Source organism: Lathamus discolor, unplaced genomic scaffold (assembly GCF_037157495.1).
Source record: "Lathamus discolor isolate bLatDis1 unplaced genomic scaffold, bLatDis1.hap1 Scaffold_1021, whole genome shotgun sequence".
NCBI classification, from domain to species: domain Eukaryota; kingdom Metazoa; phylum Chordata; class Aves; order Psittaciformes; family Psittacidae; genus Lathamus; species Lathamus discolor.
The window spans coordinates 1-22,594 of NW_027069110.1; the positions used below are offsets into that span (position 1 = coordinate 1).

The window sequence follows — 22,594 nt, forward strand, 5'->3', positions numbered from 1 at the left end:
TGCCCCCCATCTTCCTCCATACAACCCCCATATCCCCCCCTACTACACCCCCTATTCCCCCCGTCTCCATGTCCCCCCCCGTGTCCTCCCATATCCCCACTATACACCCCCCATAAACCCTCCTATAACCTCCCCATACCCCCCCATAACCCCCCGTATAACCTCCCCCTATACACCCACAACCCTCACTGTAAACCCCCATACCCCTCCTAAACCCCCCTATACTCTCCCTATACCCCCCTACTACCGGCCCTATAACCTCCATACCCCACTATGACCCCCCATACCCCCCCTTACCCCCCATAACCCCCCCACCATTACCCCCTCTAACTCCCCTATACCATCCCAATAACCCACTATACCCCCTCATAACCCCCCCATAACCCCCCTATACCCTCCATAACCCCCCAATACCCCCTCATACCCTCCCATCACCCCCCAAATAACCCCACCCCCATACCCCTCATACCCCACCTAACCCCCCAATAATCCCCCATCACCCCATTCCCCCCCTAACCCCCCCCATACCCACCTCTACCCCCCCATAACCTCCCCCATAACTCCCCCATCGCCCCTTCCCCCCATAACCCCCTATAACCCCACCCTACCCTCCCATACCCCCCCATAACCCCTCCATACCCCCCCTATACCCCCATAACCCCACATCACCCCTTCCCCCCCACCCCCCCATACCCCCCCCGCCCTCCCCTCCACAACCCCCCATAACCCCCCATAACCCCCTATAACCCCCCCTAACCCTCCCATACCCCCCCATAACCCCTCATACCCCCCCTATACCCTCATAACCCCCCATCACCCCTTCCCCCCCATACCCCCCACAACCCCCCAATAACCCCCCCATAACCTCCCTTACCCCCCCCATAACCCCCCCCTCCCCTTCCCACCACCATAATCACCCCATAAACCCCCCCATAACCTCCCCATTGCCCCTTCCCCCACCATACCCCCCCCCATACCCCCCACACCCCCCATAACCCCCCCATGTGCCCCCCCAGCCCCATGGCGGCCCCCGCGGACACCATGGAGCTGCAGAACAACAACCCCAGCCCCTGGGAGGACCCCGCGGGCCCGGCCAAGCTCTTCGAGTGCTCCCGCATCAAGGCCCTGGCAGGTGGGGCTCAGCCCCAGCTGATGGCCCATAGGGGATGGGTTCACCCATAGGGGATGGGGCTCATCCCCATTGATGGCCCATAGGGGATGGGGTTCACCCATAGGGGATGGGGTTCACCCATAGGGGATGGGGCTCATCCCCATTGATGGCCCCATAGGGGATGGGGTTAACCCATAGGGGATGGGGTTCATCCCCATCGATGGCCCCCATAGCCGGTGGGGTTCATCCCCCCATAGCGGTTGGGGCTCCCCCCCATCGGGGTTGTGTCCCATCCCCATTGATGCCCCCATAGGGTTTGGGTCCTATCCCATTGATGCCCCCATAGCGGTTGGGTCCATCCCATTGCATGGCCCCCATAGCGGTTGGGGTTCATCCCCCCATAGCGGTTGGGGTTCCCTCCCCATCGATGCCCCCATAGCGGTTGGGTTTCCCTCCCCATTGATGCCCCCATAGCGGTTGGGGTTCCCTCCCCATTGATGCCCCCATAGTGGTTGGGGTTCCCCCCCCATAGGGGTTGTGTCACATCCCCATTGATGCCCCATAAGGGTTGGGGTTCCCTCCCCACTGATGCCCCCATAGGGGTTGGGTCCTATCCCCATTGATGCCCCCATAGCGGTTGGGTATCCCTCCCCATTGATGCCCCCATAGCGGTTGGGGTTCATCCCCCCATAGCGGTTGGGGTTCCCTCCCCATTGATGCCCCCATAGCGGTTGGGTTTCCCTCCCCATTGATGCCCCTATAGCGGTTGGGGTTCCCTCCCCATTGATGCCCCCATAGCGGTTGGGTTTCCTCCCCATTGATGCCCCCATAGCGGTTGGGGTTCCCTCCCCACTGATGCCCCCATAGGGGTTGGGTCCTATCCCCATTGATGCCCCCATAGTGGTTGGGGTCCATCCCCATTGATGCCCCCATAGTGTTGGGGTTCCCCCCCTATAGGGTTTGTGTCACATCCCCATCGATGCCCCCATAGCGGTTGGGGTTCCCTCCCCATTGATGCCCCCATAGCGGTTGGGGTCCATCCCCATTGATGCCCCCATAGCGGTTGGGGTCCATCCCCATTGATGCCCCCATAGGGGTTGGGTCCTATCCCCATTGATGCCCCCATAGCGGTTGGGGTCCATCCCCATTGATGCCCCCATAGGGGTTGGGTCCTATCCCCATTGATGCCCCCATAGGGGTTGGGTCCTATCCCCATTGATGCCCCCATAGCGGTTGGGGTTCATCCCCCCCATAGCGGTCGGGGCTCCCCACGCCCATCGCTGCTCGCTGCTGCCCCCCGCAGACGAGCGCGACGCGGTGCAGAAGAAGACCTTCACCAAGTGGGTGAACGCGCACCTGGCGCGCGCCTCCTGCCGCGTCGGGGACCTCTACTGCGACCTCCGCGACGGCTTCGTCCTCACGCGCCTGCTCGAGGTGCTCTCCGGGGAGCAGCTGGTGAGGGATGGGGGGGGGGACGCCCCCCTCTCCATTGCGTCCGTTGGGGTCAATGGGGACCCGCCTGTTGGAGCTTGGGGTCAGGGGGGACCCCGCAGCCATGGCTGAGGGACGGCGACCGTTGGGTTGGGTCCTTCCCATCGGCCTCCAGCTCCATCAACCATTGGGTTGGGTTGGAACCCCCCCATCATCCTCCAGCTCCATCAACCATTGGGTTGGTTGGGTCCTTCCCATCGGCCTCCAGCTCCGTCAACCATTGAGTTGGGTTGGGTTGGGTTGGAACCCCCCCATCGTCTTCCAGCTCCATCAACCATTGAGTTGGGTTGGGTCCTTCCCATCGGCCTCCAGCTCCATCAACCATTGAGTTGGGTTGGAACCCCCCATTGTCTTCCAGCTCCATCAACCATTGAGTTGGGTTGGAACCCCCCCATCATCCTCCAGCTCCATCAACCATTGGGTTGGTTGGGTCCTTCCCATCGGCCTCCAGCTCCATCAACCATTGGGTTGGGTTGGGTTGGGTTGGAACCCCCCCATTGTCCTCCAGCTTCATCAACCATTGAGTTGGGTTGGAACCCCCCATTATCCTCCAGCTCCATCAACCATTGGTTGGGTTGGGTTGGGTTGTGTCCTTCCCAGCATCCTCCAGCTCCATCAGCCACCGGGTTGGGTTGAGTTGGGTTTGGTTGAGTTGTGTTGCATTGAGTTGGGTTAGGATGAGTTCAGTTGGGTTGGGTTGGGTTGAGTCGGGTTGGGTTGGTGAGTCCGGTTGGGTTGTGTTGAGTTGGGGTGGGTTGGGTTGGGTTGGGGTGAGTTGGGTTGGGTTGAGATGGTTGGGTTGAGTCGGGGTGGGTTGAGTTGGTTGCATTGGGTTGTGTTGGGTGAGTCGGGTTGGGTTGCATTAGGTTGGGCTGGGTTGGGTTGAGTCGGGTTGGGTTGGTTGAGTCGGGTTGGGTTGCATTGGGTTGGCTGGGTTGGGTTGAGTCGGGTTGGGTTGGGTTGAGTTGTGTTGTGTTGCATTGGGTTGGGTTGGGATGAGTTCAGTTGGGTTGGGCTGGGTTGGGTTGAGTCAGGTTGGGTGGGTTGAGTTGAGTTGTGTTGCATTGGGTTGGATGAGTTCAGTTGGGTTGGTTGGGTTGAGTCGGGTTGGGCTGGGTTGGTTGAGTCAGGTTGGGTTGGGTTGAGTTGTGTTGTGTTGCATTGGGTTGGGTTGAGTTGTGTTGCTTTGGGCTGCTTTGGTTGAGTTGGTTGCATTGGGTTGAGTTGCGTTGGGTTGGGTTGTGTTGGGTTGAGTTGCGTTGGGTTGGTTGCGTTGGTTGCATTGGGTTGGGTTGCGTTGGGCTGGGTTGCGTTGGGCGGAAGGACCCCCTCCGAGCCGGTGCCACGGCGCCTCCGCAGCCCAAGCCGACGCGGGGCCGGATGCGCATCCACTCCCTGGAGAACGTGGACAAGGCCCTGCAGTTCCTCAAGGAGCAGCGCGTGCACCTGGAGAACGTGGGCTCCCACGACATCGTGGACGGCAACCACCGCCTGACGCTGGGCCTCATCTGGACCATCATCCTCCGCTTCCAGGTACGCCATGGGGCTGCCCCCCCGGGCCTGGGGGCCTGGCTCCGAGCCGCCGGGTGCCCCATGGCCCTGCCCCAGATCCAGGTCATCAAGATCAAGACCGAGGACAACCGGGAGACGCGCTCGGCCAAGGACGCGCTGCTGCTCTGGTGCCAGATGAAGACGGCGGGGTGAGGGGGGGGCCCAGGCCTGGCAGCAACCTGGGTGACCCCGTCCCATCCCATCCCATTCCATCCTCCCCAAACTCTTCCATCTATTTCCACCCTTTCCATCCCATTCCATCCCTTTCCATCCCATCCATCCCATTCCATCCCCCCCATCCCTTCCCATCTATTTCCAACCTTTTCCATCCCTTTCCATCCCTTCCCATCCCATTCCATCCCCCCCAACCCTTCCACCTATTTCCACCCTTTCATCCCATCCATCCCTTCCCACCCCTTCCCAACCATTTCCACCTTTTCCATCCCTTTCCTCCCATCCCATTCCATCCTCCCCAAACTCTTCCATCTATTTCCACCCTTTCCATCCCTTCCACCCCTTCCCACCCCTTTCCATCCTTTTACACCTTTTCCATCCCTTTCCATCCATTCCATCCCTTCCCATCCCTTCCCATCCATTACATCTTTCCATCCCTTTCCATCCCATCCCATCCCATTCCATCCCCCCCACCCCTTCCCACCTATTTCCACCTTTTCCATCCCTTCCCACCCCTTCCCATCCATTTCCACCTTTTCCATCCTTTCCATCCCATCCCATTCCATCCCCCTCATCCCTCTCCATCTATTTCCACCTTTTCCATCCCATTCCATCCCTTCCCATCCCTTCCCATCCATTTACACCTTTTCCATCCCATCCCATCCCATTCCATCCCCCCCATCCCTTCCCATCTATTTCCATCCCTTCCATCCCTTCCCATCCCTTCCCATCCATTTACACCTTTTCCAACCCTTTCCATCCCATTCCAACTCTTCCCAACCCTTCCCAATCCTTTCCACCCTTTCCATCCCATCCCTTCCCACCCATTTACACCCTTTCCCCCATTCCCCCCCATTCCCCCCCCATTCCCACCCCATTCCCCCCTTTTCCCCCCCAGCTACCCCGAGGTGAACATCCAGAACTTCACCACGAGCTGGAGGGACGGCTTGGCCTTCAACGCCCTCATCCACAAGCACAGGTTTGCTTGGGGGTGGGGGGGGGACGACACGGGACGGACACGGCCATGGGGGTGACCCCATCCATCCCTTGGGTCCCCTCCATGGCCTGGGGGGCTCCATGGGGCTCTGTCCCCCCCCACCCATAGGCCGGATCTCGTTGACTTCCACAAGCTCACCAAGTCCAACGCCACCTTCAACCTGCAGCAGGCCTTCAACACGGCCGAGCAGCACCTGGGGCTCAGCAAGCTCCTGGACCCCGAGGGTAAGGATGAGGCCACCCCATAGCGGTTGTGGGGCGGGGGGGGGGGGTCCTCTGCTCCCTTTGCCTTCATCTCCCCACCTCCAAGGAGCGTTGGTGGCCCTATAGGGACCAGAGCTTCCCCCCCCTCCCCATCAGATGTCAACATGGAGGACCCCGATGAGAAGTCCATCATCACCTACGTGGTGTCCTTCTACCACTACTTCTCCAAGATGAAGGCGCTGGCCGTGGAGGGGAAGCGCATCGGGAAGGTGGGATTGGGATGAGGCCCTCTGGGGGGGTCCATGGGATGGCCCATGCTTGGATCCATGGGATGGCCCATGCTTGGATCCATGGGATGGCCCATCCTTGTCTCCATGGGGATGTCCCATCCTTTTCTCCATTGGATGTCCCATCCCTGCCTCCATGGACTGTCCATCCCTGTCTCCATGGGATGTCCCATCCCTGTCTCCATGGGATGTCCCATCCTTGTCTCCGTTGGCTGTCCCATCCCTACCTCCATGGGATGTCCATCCCTGTCTCCATTGGATGTCCCATCCCTGCCTCCATGGACTGTCCATCCCTGTCTCCATGGGATGTCCCATCCCTGTCTCCATGGAATGTCCATCCCTGTCTCCATGGAATGCCCATCCCTGTCTCCATGGAATGCCCATCCCTGTCTCCATGGAATGCCCATCCCTGTCTCCATTGGATGTCCCATCCTTGTCTCCATGGAACGTCCATCCTTGTCTCCATTGGCTGTCCCATCCCTGTCTCCATGGGATGCCCATCCCTGTCTCCATGGGATGTCCATCCCTGTCTCCATGGAATGCCCATCCCTGTCTCCATGGAATGCCCATCCCTGTCTCCATTGGATGTCCCATCCTTGTCTCCATGGAATGTCCATCCCTGTCTCCATGGAATGTCCCATCCTTGTCTCCATTGGCTGTCCCATCCCTGTCTCCATGGAATGTCCATCTCCGTCTCCATGGAATGTCCCATCCCTGTCTCCATTGGATGTCCCATCCCCGTCTCCATGGAATGCCCATCCCCGTCTCCATGGAATGCCCATCCCTGTCTCCATGGAATGTCCCATCCCTGTCTCCATGGAATGCCCATCCCCGTCTCCATGGAATGTCCCATCCCTGTCTCCATGGAATGCCCATCCCCGTCTCCATGGAATGCCCATCCCTGTCTCCATGGAATGTCCCATCCCCGTCTCCATGGAATGCCCATCCCCGTCTCCATGGAATGCCCATCCCTGTCTCCATGGAATGTCCCATCCCTGTCTCCATGGAATGCCCATCCCCGTCTCCATGCCACCGAGCCCCCCTCACCACCCCCAACCCCACACCGCATCTCAGGGGGGTTCCGCTCCCCCCCTCTTCCATCAACCAGACCCATCCAAACCCCCCCCCCCCCCACCTTCCCTTTCCTCCTTCATCCCCTCAGGTCCTGGACCAGGCCATGGAGATCGAGGCCATCGTGGAGCGCTACGAGGCGCTGGCGGCCGCGCTGCTCGCCTGGATCCACCAAACCATCGCCGTCATCGGCACCCAGAAGTTCGCCAACTCCCTGCTGGGCGTGCAGCAGCAGCTCCAGGCCTTCACCGCCTTCTGCACCCTGGAGAAGCCGGTCAAGTGAGACCTCGCTATGGGGCAGGATGGGACCCCCCCCGCAAGGACCACCCCACCTCCTTCAATGGCCATGCCCTGCTCCTGCCCCACTGCAGGTTCCAAGAGAAGGGCAACCTGGAGGTGCTGCTCTTCAGCATCCAGAGCAAGCTCCGCGCCACCGACCGCAGGCTCTACGTGCCCAGCGAGGGCAAGAGCATCGCCGACATCAACAAGGTGCCGGGGGGCAGCGGGGAAGGGATATGGGGATGGCCCCGTGCGGGGACCCCCCCCCCCCCATCCCGTCTCTATCCCGCCCCATTCCCAAGGCCTGGAGCTGCCTGGAGAAGGCGGAGCACGAGCGGGAGGTGGCGCTGCGCCGGGAGCTCATCCGCCAGGAGAAGCTGGAGCTGCTGGCCCAGCGCTTCGACCATAAGGTGGCCATGAGGGAGACGTGGCTGCAGGAGAACCAGCGCCTCGTCTCGCAGGTGGGGGGGCCCGTCCCATCCTTCTCCATCCCCTTCCGTCCCATTGCATCCCATTCCATCCCATTCCATCCCATTGCATCCCTTTCCATCCCTTTCCATCCCCTTCCATCCCATTCCATCCCATTCCATCCCATTCCATCCCATTCTGTCCCATTGCATCCCATTCCATCCCATTGCATCCCCTTCCATCCCATTCCATCCCATTCCATACCATTGCATCCCTTTCCATCCCATTCTGTCCCATTGCATCCCATTCCATCCCATTCCATCCCTTTCCATCCCATTCCATCCCATTGCATCCCCTTCCATCCCATTCCATCCCCTTCCGTCCCATTGCATCCCATTCCATACCATTGCATCCCATTCCATCCCATTCCACCCCTTTCCATCCTTCTCCATCCCCTTCCGTCCCATTGCATCCCCTTTCCATCCCATTCTGTCCCATTGCATCCCCTTCCATCCCATTGCATCCCCTTCCATCCCATTGCATCCCATTCCATCCCACTGCATCCCATTCCATCCTATTCCATCCCATTGCATCCCTTTCCGTCCCATTCCACCCCTTTCCATCCCATTGCATCCCATTCCATCCCATTGCATCCCTTTCCATCCCATTCTGTCCCATTGCATCCCATTCCATCCCATTCCACCCCTTTCCATCCCATTCCATCCCATTCCACCCCTTTCCATCCTTCTCCATCCCCTTCCATCCCATTCCATCCCATTGCATCCCTTTCCATCCCATTCTGTCCCATTGCATCCCATTGCATCCCATTCCACCCCTTTCCATCCTTCTCCATCCCCTTCCATCCCATTGCATCCCATTCCATCCCTTTCTATCCCATCCCATCCCTTTCTATCCCATTCCATCCCTTTCCATCCCTTTTAACACTTTTCCACCCCTTTCCATCCCCTTCCATCCTTCTCCACCCCATTCCATCCCATTCCATCCTTTTCCTTCCATTTCCATCCCTTTCCATCCCTTTCCCCCCCTTTCCATCCTTTTCCATCCCATTCCATCCCTTTCCCCTCCCTTCCCATCCCATTCCATTCTACCCCATTCCATCCCTTCCATCCCTTCCCATCCCTTATCTCCCTTTCCCCCCCTCCCCACCCCACCTCCCCTCACCGCAGGACAACTTCGGCTACGACCTGCCCGCGGTGGAGGCGGCCATGAAGAAGCACGAGGCCATCGAGGCCGACATCTCCTCCTACCACGAGCGCATCCAGGCCGTGGTGGAGCTGGCGCTGGAGGTGGCCGCGGGCGGCTACTACGACACGCGGCGCATCGGCGCCCAGAAGGACAACGTCCTGCGGCAATGGGCGCTGCTGGGGGAGCTGCTGCGCGCCCGCCGCGCCCGCCTCGAGCAGAACCTGGCCCTGCAGAGGATCTTCCAGGAGATGGTGCACATGATCGACTGGATGGAGGAGATGCAGGTGGGCGCCGGGCATCAAGGGGCAATTGAGTGCCCGTCGTGTCCTCAATGGGTGATTGAGCGCCCGTTGCGTCCTCAATGGGTCATTGAGCGCCTGTTGCATCCTCAATGCGTCATTGAGCGCCCGTTGTGTCCTCAATGGGTCATTGAGGGCCCGTTGTGTCCTCAATGGGTGATTGAGTGCTCATGGCGTCCTCAATGGGTCATTGAGCACCTGTTGTGTCCTCAATGGGTGATTGAGTGCTCATGGCGTCCTCAATGGGTCATTGAGCGCCCATCGTGTCCTCAATGGGTGATTGAATGCCCATTGTGTCCTCAATGGGTCATTGAGTGCCCTTTGTGTCCTCAATGGGTCATTGAATGCCCATTGTGTCCTCAATGGGTGATTGAGCGCTCATGGCGTCCTCAATGGGTCATTGAGGGCCCATTGTGTCCTCAATGGGTCATTGAGCGCTCATGGCGTCCTCAATGGGTCATTGAGCGCCCATCGTGTCCTCAATGGGTGATTGAATGCCCATTGTGTCCTCAATGGGTCATTGAGCGCCCGTTGTGTCCTCAATGGGTCATTGAGCGCCCGTTGTGTCCTCAATGGGTCATTGAGCGCCTGTTGTGTCCTCAATGGGTCATTGAGCGCCCGTTGTGTCCTCAATGGGTCATTGAGGGCCCGTTGTGTCCTCAATGGGAGATTGAGTGCTCATGGCGTCCTCAATGGGTCATTGAGCGCCCGTTGTGTCCTCAATGGGTCATTGAGCGCCCGTTGTGTCCTCAATGGGAGATTGAGTGCTCATGGCATCCTCAATGGGTCATTGAGCGCCCGTTGTGTCCTCAATGGGTCATTGAGCGCCCGTTGTGTCCTCAATGGGTCATTGAGCGCCCGTTGTGTCCTCAATGGGAGATTGAGTGCTCATGGCGTCCTCAATGGGTCATTGAGCGCCCATTGTGTCCTCAATGGGAGATTGAGTGCTCATGGCGTCCTCAATGGGTGATTGAGGGCCCGTTGTGTCCTCAATGGGTGATTGAGGGCCCATTGTGTCCTCAATGGATCATTGAGTGCTCGTTGTGTCCTCAGTGGGTGATTGAGTGCTCATGGCATTCTCAATGGGTGATTGAGGGCCCATTGTGTCCTCAATGGGTGATTGAGCACCCATCGCATCCCCAATGGGCAGTTGAGCACCCATCACATCCCCAACGGGCAGTTGAGCACCCATCGCATCCCCAATGGGCAGTTGAGCACCCATTGCATCCCCAATGGGTGATTGAGCACCCATCGCATCCCCAATGGGTGATTGAGCACCCATCGCATCCCCAATGGGCAGTTGAGCACCCATCACATCCCCAATGGTCAATTGAGCACCCATCGCATCCCCAACGGGCAATTGAGCACCCATCTCATCCCCAACGGGCAGTTTAGCACCCATCGCATCCCCAATGGGCAGTTGAGCACCCATCACATCCCCAACGGGCAGTTGAGCACCCATCTCATCCCCAATGGGTGATTGAGCACCCATCTCATCCCCAATGGTCAACTGAGCACCCATCTCATCCCCAATGGTCAATTGAGCACCCATCGCATCCCCAATGGTCAATTGAGCACCCATCGCATCCCCAATGGGTGATTGAGCACCCATTGCATCCCCAGTGGGTGATTGAGCACCCATCACATCCCCAATGGGTGATTGAGCACCCATCGCATCCCCAATGGGCAGTTGAGCACCCATCGCATCCCCAATGGGCAGTTGAGCACCCATCGCATCCCCAATGGGCAGTTGAGCACCCATCGCATCCCCAATGGGTGATTGAGCACCCATCGCATCCCCAATGGGTGATTGAGCACCCATCGCATCCCCAACGGGCAGTTGAGCACCCATCTCATCCCCAACGGGCAGTTGAGCACCCATCTCATCCCCAATGGGTGATTGAGCACCCATCGCATCCCCAGTGGGTGATTGAGCACCCATCGCATCCCCAGCCTCACCGGGGTCCCCTTGCCTCCCGCTGCCCTCCGCAGGGGCTGCTGCTGTCCAAGGAGCTGGGGAAGCACCTGCTGGAGGTGGAGGATCTGCTGCAGAAGCAGGGGCTGCTGGAGGCCGACATCAGCGCCCAGAGCGAGCGCGTGCAGGCGCTCAACGCGGCCGCGCTCAAGTTCTCCGAGCTGGAGGGTACCGGGGCCCATTGGGAGCCATGGGGAGATGCTGGGGGGTAACGGGGCCCATTGGGAGCTATGGGGAGATGCTGGGGGGTACCAGGGCCCATTGGGAGCCATGGGGAGATGCTGGGGGGTAACGGGGCCCATTGGGAGCCATGGGGAGATGCTGGGGGGTAACGGGGCCAGGGCCCATTGGGAGCCATGGGGAGATGCTGGGGGGTAACGGGGCCAGGGCCCATTGGGAGCCATGGGGAGATGCTGGAGGGTACCGGGGTTGGGTCCCCACTGGGGGCTATGGGGAGATGTTGGAGGTCAACGGGTTCAGGTCCCATTGGGAGCCATGGGGAGATGCTGGAGGTCAATGGGTTCGGGTCCCATTGGGAGCAATGGGGAGATAATGGAGGGTACTGGGGCCAGGTCCCCATTGGAAGCCATGGGGAGATGCTGGAGCTCAATGGGTTTGGGTCCCCACTGGGAGCCATGGGGAGATGCTGGAGGGTACCGGGGCCCATTGGGAGCCATGAGGAGATGCTGGAGCTCCCTGGGGCCGGGTCCCCATTGGGAGCCATGGGGAGATGCTGGAGGTCAACAGGTTCGGGTCCCATTGGGAGCAATGGGGAGATAATGGAGGGTACTGGGGCTGGGTCCCCATTGGAAGCCATGGGGAGACGCTGGAGCTCCATGGGGCCGGGTCCCATTGGGAGCAATGGGGAGATAATGGAGGGTACTGGGGCCAGGTCCCCTTTGGAAGCCATGGGGAGACGCTGGAGCTCCCTGGGGCCGGGTCCCCATTGGGAGCCATGGGGAGATGCTGCAGGGTACCGGGGCCCATTGGAAGCCATGGGGAGACGCTGGAGCTCCCTGGGGCCGGGTCCCCACTGGGAGCCATGGGGAGATGCTGCAGGGTACCGGGGTTGTGTCACCATTGGAAGCCATGGGGAGATGCTGGAGGGTACCGGGGCCCATTGGGAGCCATGGGGAGATGCTGGAGCTCCATGGGGCCGGGTCCCCACTGGGAGCCATGGGGAGATGCTGGAGCTCCCTGGGGCCGGGTCCCCATTGGAAGCCATGGGGAGATGCTGGAGGGTACCGGGGCCCATTGGAAGCCATGGGGAGATGCTGGAGGGTACCGGGGCCCATTGGAAGCCATGGGGAGATGCTGGAGGGTACCGGGGCCCATTGGAAGCCATGGGGAGATGCTGGAGCTCCCTGTGGCCGGGTCCCCATTGGGAGCCATGGGGAGATGCTGGAGCTCCATGGGGCCGGGTCCCCATTGGGAGCCATGGGGAGATGCTGCAGGGTACCGGGGTTGTGTCACCATTGGAAGCCATGGGGAGACGCTGGAGCTCCATGGGGCCGGGTCCCATTGGGAGCAATGGGGAGATAATGGAGGGTACTGGGGCCAGGTCCCCATTGGGAGCAATGGGGAGACACTGGAGCTCCATGGGGCCGGGTCCCCACTGGGAGCCATGGGGAGATGCTGAAGGGTACCGGGGCCCATTGGGAGCCATGGGGAGATGCTGGGGCTCCCTGGGGCCGGGTCCCCATTGGGAGCCATGGGGAGATGCTGCAGGGTACCGGGGCCCATTGGAAGCCATGGGGAGACGCTGGAGCTCCCTGGGGCCGGGTCCCCACTGGGAGCCATGGGGAGATGCTGCAGGGTACCGGGGTTGTGTCACCATTGGAAGCCATGGGGAGATGCTGGAGGGTACCGGGGCCCATTGGAAGCCATGGGGAGATGCTGGAGGGTACCAGGGCCCATTGGGAGCCATGGGGAGATGCTGGAGCTCCCTGGGGCCAGGTCCCATTGGGAGCCATGGGGAGATGCTGCAGGGTACCGGGTCCCCATTGGGAGCCCCGTGGAGATGCCGGAGCTGGGCGGCGGTGACGGAGCCGGCTCTCCCGGTGCAGGCTACCAGCCCTGCGACCCGCAGATCATCTGCAACCGCGTCCACCACGTCCGCACGTGCCTGGAGGAGCTGCGGGAGCTGGCGGGGCGCCGGCGCCGCGACCTGGAGGCTTCGCGCCAGCTCTGGGCCTTCTACCAGGAGATGGAGGAAGCCGAAGCTTGGATCCGGGAGAAGGAGCAGATTTTGGCTACCAAACGGTGCGGCCGGGACCTGAGCAGCGTCTTGGCGCTGACCAAGAAGCACCAAACCATGCTGGGGGAGCTGGGCGGGCGCCGGGCGCTGCTGCACCAAAGCATGAAGAAAGGCGAGCAGCTCCTGGCCAAGGCGACCGCCGGCGCCGGCGGCATCCAGGAGAAGACGCGGGCGGTTTGGTTACGTTGGAAGAAGCTTGAAGAAGCCACGGGGCTGCACCAACAACGCCTGCAGGACGCCTTGAGCTTCTACCAGTTCAGCGCCGAGACGGCCGACCTGGCGGCGTGGCTGCAGGACACGTACCGCGTGGCGTCCAGCGACGACTTCGGCCACGACGAGCACTCGAGCCGGGCGCTGCTGCGCCAGCACCGCGCCATCCTGGCCCAGGTGGAGAAGCACCGCGGCGCCGTGGCCACCTTGCGCCAACAAGTGGGGCTCCTGGCGCCGGAGCATCGCCAAGGAGTGGACGTGCAGATCCGGGTGGTGGAAGTGGAGCAGCTCTACGGGGAGGTGGCCGAGGTGGCCGTGCTGAGGCAGCAATGGCTGCAGGACGCGTTGGCCGTCTATAGGATGTTCAGCGAGGTGCATGCCTGCGAGGTGTGGGTGGACGAGAAGGAGCAGTGGTTGCAGGGCATGGTGGTGCCGGAGGAGCTGGATGAGGTCGAGGTGGTCCAGCACAGGTGGGATGCGGTTGAGGGGGGGGACCGGGACCCTCCGCCCCCCCCGGGGTTGGGCTCCGTCACCGTGGCGATTGGGCCCCAGCGCTCGCATCCTCTCGCCAGGTTCGAGAGCCTGGACCAGGAGATGAACAGCGTCATGGGCCGCATCCTGGACGTCAACCAAGTGGTGCAGCAGTTGGTGGATGGAGGGCACCCCAGCTCCGAGGAGGTCCGAGCGTGCCAGGACCACCTCAACAGCAGGTACCACTGCAGCGATGGCCAAAGATGGGTCCCAACCGGGTTTGGGGGCTCTTGGTGATGCCCAAAGCTGGGTCCCAACCGGGTTTGGGGGCTCCTGGTGATGCCCAAAGCTGGGTCCCAACCGGGTTTGGGGACTCTTGGTGATGGCCAAAGCTGGGTCCCAACCGGGTTTGGGGGCTCCTGGTGATGCCCAAAGGTGGGTCCCAACCGGGTTTGGGGGTTCCTGGTGATGCCTAAAGCTGGGTCCCAACCGGGTTTGGGGACTCTTGGTGATGCCCAAGCTGGGTCCCAACCGGGTTTGGGGGCTCCTGGTGATGCCCAAAGGTGGGTCCCAACCGGGTTTGGGGGTTCCTGGTGATGCCCAAAGGTGGGTCCCAACCGGGTTTGGGGACTCTTGGTGATGGCCAAAGCTGGGTCCCAACCGGGTTTAGGACTCTTGGTGATGCCCAAGCTAGGTCCCAACCGGGTTTGGGGGCTCCTGGTGATGCCCAAAGCTGGGTCCCAACCGGGTTTGGGGGCTCCTGGTGATGCCCAAAGGTGGGTCCCAACCGGGTTTGGGGGTTCCTGGTGATGCCCAAAGCTGGGTCCCAACCGGGTTTGGGGACTCTTGGTGATGCCAAATCTGGATCCCAACCTGGTTTGGGGTCCCTTTGATGGGATGGGGACCGTGCCATCGCCTCCAACGCGGGGCTGTCTCGGCATCGCTGGCCCTAAACGTAACCCTAACCCTAACCATAACCATAACCCGAACGGGAACCCCAACCCTATCAATAACCCTGAGCCTGACACTGATCCAGTTCCTTAACCCCAACTCCAAACCCCTAACACTAAACCTAACACTAACCCTAACCATAACGCTAATGCCTAACCCTAACCATAATCCTAAACCTATTCCTAACCCTAACCCATGTCTTCATCCTAACCCTAATACTAATCCTAACCCTAATCCTAACCGCTAACACTAGCCCCAATCCTAACCCTAACCCTAATGCCAATCCTAACAATACCCTTGACCCTAACTCCTAACCCTAACCCCGAAACCTAAAAATAACCCTAACCATAACACTAAACCCTAAGGCTAAACCCAACCCTAATCCTACCCCTAACCCCTAAACCTAATCCTAACACTAATCCTAACTCTAACCCTAACCATAACTATAAACGATAACCATAAATATAACCATAACCCCTAACCCTAACCATAACCTGAACACTAACCCTAACCCTAAACCTAACCCTAACCCTACCCTAACCCTACCCTAACCCTACCCTAACCCTAACCCAAACCCTAACCCTAACCCTAACCCTACCCTAACCCTAACCCAAACCCTAACCCTAACCCTAACCCTACCCTAACCCTAACCCTACCCTAACCCTAACCCTAACCCTACCCTAACCCTAACCCTAACCCAACCCTAACCCTAACCCAACCCTAACCCTAACCCTATGCTAACCCTAACCCTAACCCTACCCTAAAACTAACCCTAACCCAACCCTAACCCAACCCCAACCCTAACCCAACCCTAACCCCAACCCCAATCCCAACCCAACCCCAACCCAACCCCAACCCTAACCCAACCCTAACCCAACCCTAACCCCAACCCCAACCCCAACCCAACCCCAACCCCAACCCCAACCCAACCCCAACCTTAACCCAACCCCAACCCTAACCCAAACCCTATGGGACGCCCCAAGCGCTGCCATGGCCGTGCCGGCTCCCCACAGGTGGAACCGGGTGGTGGAGCTGGTGGAGACCAAGAAGACCCAACTGAGCTCGGTGCTGCAGATCCAGAACCACCTCCTGGAGTGCGCCGAGGTGAAGGCCCAGGTGCGCGACAAGCGGAAAGCCATCGAGGCCACGCGCTCCGGCACCGGCGCCGGCACCGGCGACGGCCTCGGAGGGATCTTGGCCTTGCAACGGCGCCTTTCCACCATGGAGGCGGCGCTCGTGGTGCTGGAGCCGCGCTTGCTGGAGCTGCAACGGGAAGGGGAAGCTTTGGCTGCTTCCTACCCGGATCGCGCCTTGGAGATCCTGGTGCCCTTCGAGGAGATCCACGAGGAATGGGACGGGCTCCAACGGGCGCTGCAGGGATGCGAGGATTCCTTGAGCGTTGCCGGGCGCCTCCAAGCCTTCATCCACGACCTCGACACCTTCCTCGCCTGGTTGGTGAAGACCCAAGCGGCCGCGGCCGACGACGAGGCGCCGGCGAGCTTGGCGGCCGCCGAGGCCATGCTGAGCCGCCACGGGGCCCTCAAGGAGGAGATCGACGGGCACCGGGACGACTTTGCTCGCATCCAAGCCGCCAGCGAGCTGCTGGCCGTGGAGGGCACCGAGGTGCCCAACCTGTCCCTGCGGCAATGGGTGCAGAAGCTGGACGCGGGATGGGCAGAGCTGCTGCGGAGCTGGGATGCGCGCCGGGACGCGCTGCTCCAGGCCCACGTCTTCCACCTCTTCCTAAGGGACGTGCAGCGATGCGAGAGCATCCTCGGTCACCAGGTAGAGGCGAGCGCGGAGGCCGGAGGGCAGGGAAGGGAGCGGGGACGGAGGGCACCGACCCTGCGCTTCCATCGCCCGGCCAGGAGGCGGCGCTGGTGAGCGCGGAGCTGCCGCATTCGGTGGAAGGGGTCGGCAGCGCCATCCGGGAGCACGAAGACTTCGGCACCACCATGGAGCTCCACAACCACCGGGTCCAAGGGGTTCTGGAGACCGGGGAGAGGCTCCGGCACCAGGGCGGCCTCTACGGCGAGCGCGCGGCCGAGGCCACGGAGCGGCTCCGAGCCAAGTAGGTGCCGTCGAGCACCCGGGCGCCGGCGTTGGGGGACGCGTTGGGATCCCCTCGGTGATGGGGGGTCCCCCATGGGCGCCCGTAGGAGGCAGCGGAACCAGGAGCTGGCGCAGGAGCGGGCGCGGAGGCTCCAGGAGCACCTCGAGCTGCTGAGGTTCCTCCAGGAGTGCCACCAGGTAGGCACCGGCACCGGGACCCGCGCCGTGGGGCTGGGCTGGGGGGGGGGGGGGGCTGGTGGTGGTGGTGGGGGTGACCCCCATGGCCCTGTCCCCATATTTGGTGACCCCCAGTGTTGGAGACCCCCAATGTTGGTGACCCCCCATTTGGTGACCCTCAATGTTGGTGTTCCCCAATGTTGGTGTCCCCCCACGTCCATGTCCCCCCATTTGGTGTCTCCCAATGTTGGTGACCCCCACTGTTGGTGTCCCCCCATTTGGTGTCCCCCCATTTGGTGTCTCCCAATGTTGGTGTCCCCCATGTCCATGTCCCCCCTTCTTGGTGAACCCCAGTGTTGGTGTCCCCCAGAGCTGGTGTCTCCCAATGTTGGTGTCCCCCCATTTGGTGACCCCCAATGTTGGTGTTCCCCAATGTTGGTGTCCCCCCATTTGGTGTCCCCCCATTTGGTGTCCCCCAATGTTGGTGACCCCCAATGTTGGTGTCCCCCCATTTGGTGTCCCCCCATTTGGTGTCCCCCATGTCCACGTTCCCACCATCCCAGTGTCCCCATGGCAGTGGGGCTGGGATCACCCATATCTGGGGGGGGGGGGGCGGAGGGGTTGTTGGTCCAGGGGTGTCCCCGGAAGCTCCTCAGCATCTTGGGGGGGTCCCGTTGGGAGCTGCCCCGGCTCCATCCCAGCCCTATTCCAGCCCCATCCCGGCTCCATCCCAGACCTATTCCAGCCCCATCCCATCCATACTCCAGCCCCATTCCAGCTCCATCCCGGTTCCATCCTTGCCCTATTCCAGCCCCATCCTGACTCCATTCCATCCCTATTCCAGCTCCATCCCAGCTCCATCCCATCCCTATTCCAGCCCCATACCGACTCCATCCCATCCCTATTCCAGCCCCATCCCGGCTCCATCCCATCCCTCTTCCAGCCCCATCCCGACTCCATCCCATTCCTATTCCAGCCCCATCCCGACTCCATCCCAGCCCTATTCCAGCCCCATCCCGGCTCCATCCCAGCCCTACTCCAGCCCCATCCCGGTTCCATCCCAGCCCTATTCCAGCCCCATCCCATCCATACTCCAGCCCCATTCCAGCTCCATTCCAGCCCCATCCCGGCCCCATCCCGGCTCCATCCCATCCCTTTTCCAGCCCCATTCCGGCCCCATCCCGGCCCCATCCCGGCCCCATCCCATCCCCATCCCACCCCCACGCCGCCTCCCTCCCGTTTCCTCCCGTTTCCTCCCGTTTCCTCCCGGTTCCTCCCGGTTCCTCCCGGCTGCATCCGGCCGCGCTCGCCGGGATTTCCTGGCGCAGTTACCGGGCGCTCGGATGCAGCAGCCGCTGCTGCAGCGGCACCGCAGCACCGCGCCGGGGCCGCCCTCAGCACCGCCGGCGGCATCCTCAGCATCAGCCTCCCCCTCCATCAGCCGCATCCCATCCCCATCCCCATCCCCATCCCATCCCCATCCCCATCCCCATCCCATCCCCATCCCCATCCCATCCCCATCCCATCCCCATCCCATCCCATCCCCATCCCATCCCCATCCCATCCCATCCCCATCCCCATCCCCATCCCATCCCCATCCCATCCCCATCCCCATCCCCATCCCCACCGCGTCATCCTTGCCCCCCCCCCCCCCCCCCAACCCCTGAGCCTTGTGGGGATCCCTTTGGGGGGGGGGGAGGCCTCCAACCTCACATCCCCCCCCCCGTTCCCTGCCTCCCTCGCTCCGCTTCCCACCCCCGTTCCAGCTGGATGAGTGGATCCAGGAGAAGGTGCTGATGGCCGGGGACCCCCCCCGGGACCCCCCCAAACCCTGGATGAGGCATCAGAGCTTCCTGGCCGAGCTGGCGCAGAGCAAAGAGTGGCTGGAGAAGATTGAGAAGGTGGGGGGGGGACACGGGGATGGGGGGGGGAATGGGGGGGAATGGGGGGGAATGGGGATGGGGATGGGGGGGAATGGGGATGGGGGGGAATGGGGATGGGGGGGAATGGGGATGGGGAGGGCTTCAACCATGGGGGTGTTTTGGGGGGGGGGGGGATGCGGTGTTTGTGCCCCCCCTTTGCTGCGTTTCCCTGCATCCCCCCCCCCTCTTCTCGGTGCATTCCCTGCCCCCCCCCCCCCCTCCCCACCCCCGGCTTCCCCCCCCCCCCCCAACCCGCGGCCTCCCTCCACCAGGGGGCGCTCCCCACGGCTCCTGGGGTCCCCCCCCCTTCCATGGGGAACCCCCCCCCCTCCCATCCCCCCAAACCCGGACCCCCCCCCCCCCCCCAAGCCCCTTTCCATGGGGTCCCCCCCACATCCAATTCCATGGGGTGCCCCCAACCCTGACCCCCCCTGCACCCCAATTCCATGGGGTCCCCCCACATCCAATTCCATGGGGTGCCCCCAACCCTGACCCCCCTGCACCCCAATTCCATGGGGCCCCCCACATCCAATTCCATGGGGTGCCCCCAACCCTGACCCCCCTGCACCCCAATTCCATGGGGTCCCCCCACATCCAATTCCATGGGGTGCCCCCAACCCTGACCCCCCTGCACCCCAATTCCATGGGGTCCCCCCACATCCAATTCCATGGGGTGCCCCCAACCCTGACCCCCCTGCACCCCAATTCCATGGGGTCCCCCCACATCCGATTCCATGGGGTCCCCCTAACCCTGACCCCCCATCCCCAGTTCACTAGGTGTTCCCCCCCATATCCATTGGCTCCCCCCACCCCTGACCCCCCATATCAATGGGTCCCCCCCATCCCTGACCCCCCCCCCATATCTATTGAGTCCCCCATCTCTGACCCACCCCCCATTGGGTCCCCCATCTCTGACCCCCTATATCCATTGGGTCCCCACCACCCCATTCTATGGGGTCCCCCCATCCCATTGGGTTCCCCCCCCCGACCTCCCCTCGTCTATTGGGTTCCCCATCCCTGACCCCCCCATATCCATTGGGGGTCCCCCCACATTGGGTTCCCTATCCCTGACCCCCCTCATATCCTTTGGGTCCCCCCCCATATCCATTGTGTCCCCCCACCTCCATTGGGTCCCTCCATCCCTGACCCCCCCATCCCCATTGGGTCCCCCCCATCCCTGACCCCCCCATATCCATTACATGGGGTCCCCCCACACCCCATCCCCATTGCCTCCCCCCCATCCCCATTGCTGCCCCCCATCCCCATTGGGTCCCGCCTATATCCATTGGGTTCCCCCATCCCCATTGGGTCCCCCCTATATCCATTGGGTTCCCCCATCCCCATTGGGTCCCCCCTATATCCATTGGGTTCCCCCTATATCCATTGGGTTCCCCCATCCCCATTGGGTCCCCCCTATATCCATTGGGTTCCCCCATCCCCATTGGGTCCCCCCTATATCCACTGGGTTCCCCCCATATCCAATGGGTTCCCCCATCCCTGACCCCCCCCATCCCCATTGCTGCCCCTCATCCCTGACCCCCCCCATCCCCATTGGGTCCCCCCTATCCCTGACCCCCCCCATCCCCATTGGGTCCCCCCCATCCCTGACCCCCCCCATCCCCATTGGCCCCCCCCATCCCCATTGGTCCCCCCATCCCTGACCCCCCCATATCCATTACATGGGGTCCCCCCACACCCCATCCCCATTGCCTCCCCCCCATCCCCATTGCTGCCCCATCCCCATTGGGTCCCCCCTATATCCACTGGGTTCCCCCCATATCCAATGGGTTCCCCCATCCCTGACCCCCCCCATCCCCATTGCTGCCCCTCATCCCTGCCCCCCCATCCCATTGGGTCCCCCCCATCCCTGACCCCCCCCATCCCCATTGGGTCCCCCCCATATCCATTGGGTCCCCCCCATCCCTGAGCCCCCCATCCCTGACCCCCCCCATCCCCATTGGGTCCCCCCCATATCTATTGGTCCCCCCTATCCCCATTGCCCCCCCCCCCCCGTTGCTGCCCCCCCTGACCCTCCCCATCCGCATTGGGTTCCCCCATCCCTGACCCCCCCATCCCTGACCCCCCCCATCCCCATTGCCCCCCCCATCCCTGACCCCCCCATCCCTGACCCCCCCCATCCCCATTGGTCCCCCCCATCCCCATTGGGTCCCCCCCATCCCTGACCCCCCCCATCCCCATTGCCCCCCCCCCCATCCCCATTGCCCCCCCCCCCCTGACCCCCCCCCCCCCCAGGAGGGGGCCGCTCTGCTCCAGCGCCACCCGGAGGCTGCGGGCGCGCTGCGGGCGGAGCTGGAGGAGCTGCGGCGGCGCTGGGCGGAGCTGGAGGCCGCGAGCCGGGCCCGGAGCCGCCGCTTGGCCGAGGCGGCCGCCGCCGAGCGCCTGGCCCGGGGCTGCGCGGCCGTGGAGGAGCGGCTGGGGCGGCTCGAGAGGGACCTGGGCGGAGCGGGGCCGGTGCGGGACCTGCGCGGGGTGCGCAGGGAGCTGGAGCGGCTGCAGGTGGGGGGGGATGGGGGGGGGATGGGGGATGGGGGGGGATGGGGGGGGGGAGGGGGACACCAACTCGAACACGTAGAGGTGGGATGGGTACCAAGACCTGCAGCAGGATGGGGACAGGGATGGGGACCCCATTCGATGTGGGGCATCACTTTATGGGGATACTGATCTATGGGGGCATCACTTTATGGGGGACATCTCTATGGGGGCATCACTCTATGGGGACACTGATCTATGGGGGCATCACTCTAGGGGGGACATCTCTATGGGGGCATCACTTTATGGGGACACTGATCTATGGGGGCATCACTCTATGGGGACACTGATCTATGGGGACATCACTCTAGGGGGGACATCTCTATGGGGGCATCACTTTATGGGGACACTGATCTATGGGGGCATCACTCTATGGGGACCCCATTCGATGTGGGGCATCACTTTATGGGGACACTGATCTATGGGGGCATCACTCTATGGGGACACTGATCTATGGGGACATCACTCTAGGGGGGACATCTCTATGGGGGCATCACTTTATGGGGACACTGATCTATGGGGGCATCACTCTATGGGGACCCCATTCGATGTGGGGCATCACTTTATGGGGACCCCATTCGATGTGGGGCATCACTCTATGGGGACACTGATCTATGGGGGCATCACTCTATGGGGGGTACTGCTCTATGGGGGCATCACTCTATGGGGACCCCATTCGATGTGGGGCATCACTTTATGGGGACACTGATCTATGGGGGCATCACTCTAGGGGGGACATCTCTATGGGGGCATCACTCTATGGGGGACATCTCTATGGGGGCATCACTCTATGGGGACCCCATTCGATGTGGGGCATCACTCTATGGGGACACTGATCTATGGGGGCATCACTCTATGGGGGACATCTCTATGGGGGCATCACTCTAGGGGGACCCCTCGCTATGGGGGACATCAGTCTATGGGGACACCTTGCTATGGGGATGCTGCTCTA

At 61.9% G+C, this 22,594-nt stretch overlaps 1 protein-coding gene across 11 annotated transcripts in view; it reads left to right on the top strand.

Annotated features, from left to right (window-relative positions):
- The first annotated feature begins 1,010 nt into the window (after positions 1-1,010).
- LOC136006199 (spectrin beta chain, non-erythrocytic 4-like) overlaps positions 1,011-22,594 on the top strand; it is a 30,497-nt gene continuing 8,913 nt past the window's right edge. For all 11 annotated transcript variants that reach the window (XM_065664246.1, XM_065664245.1, XM_065664241.1 and 8 more), the window contains exons 1-19: positions 1,011-1,132; positions 2,415-2,566; positions 3,962-4,135; positions 4,211-4,302; positions 5,226-5,306; positions 5,433-5,548; positions 5,684-5,796; positions 6,977-7,164; positions 7,257-7,374; positions 7,467-7,625; positions 8,760-9,062; positions 11,070-11,220; positions 13,119-13,989; positions 14,092-14,229; positions 15,955-16,726; positions 16,810-17,012; positions 17,101-17,191; positions 18,937-19,071; positions 21,346-21,609. In XM_065664246.1, the coding sequence (XP_065520318.1) occupies positions 1,021-1,132; positions 2,415-2,566; positions 3,962-4,135; positions 4,211-4,302; positions 5,226-5,306; positions 5,433-5,548; positions 5,684-5,796; positions 6,977-7,164; positions 7,257-7,374; positions 7,467-7,625; positions 8,760-9,062; positions 11,070-11,220; positions 13,119-13,989; positions 14,092-14,229; positions 15,955-16,726; positions 16,810-17,012; positions 17,101-17,191; positions 18,937-19,071; positions 21,346-21,609 (4,233 nt within the window). In that variant the 5' untranslated portion in view covers positions 1,011-1,020. The remainder of the gene's footprint in view (positions 1,133-2,414; positions 2,567-3,961; positions 4,136-4,210; positions 4,303-5,225; positions 5,307-5,432; positions 5,549-5,683; positions 5,797-6,976; positions 7,165-7,256; positions 7,375-7,466; positions 7,626-8,759; positions 9,063-11,069; positions 11,221-13,118; positions 13,990-14,091; positions 14,230-15,954; positions 16,727-16,809; positions 17,013-17,100; positions 17,192-18,936; positions 19,072-21,345; positions 21,610-22,594) is intronic.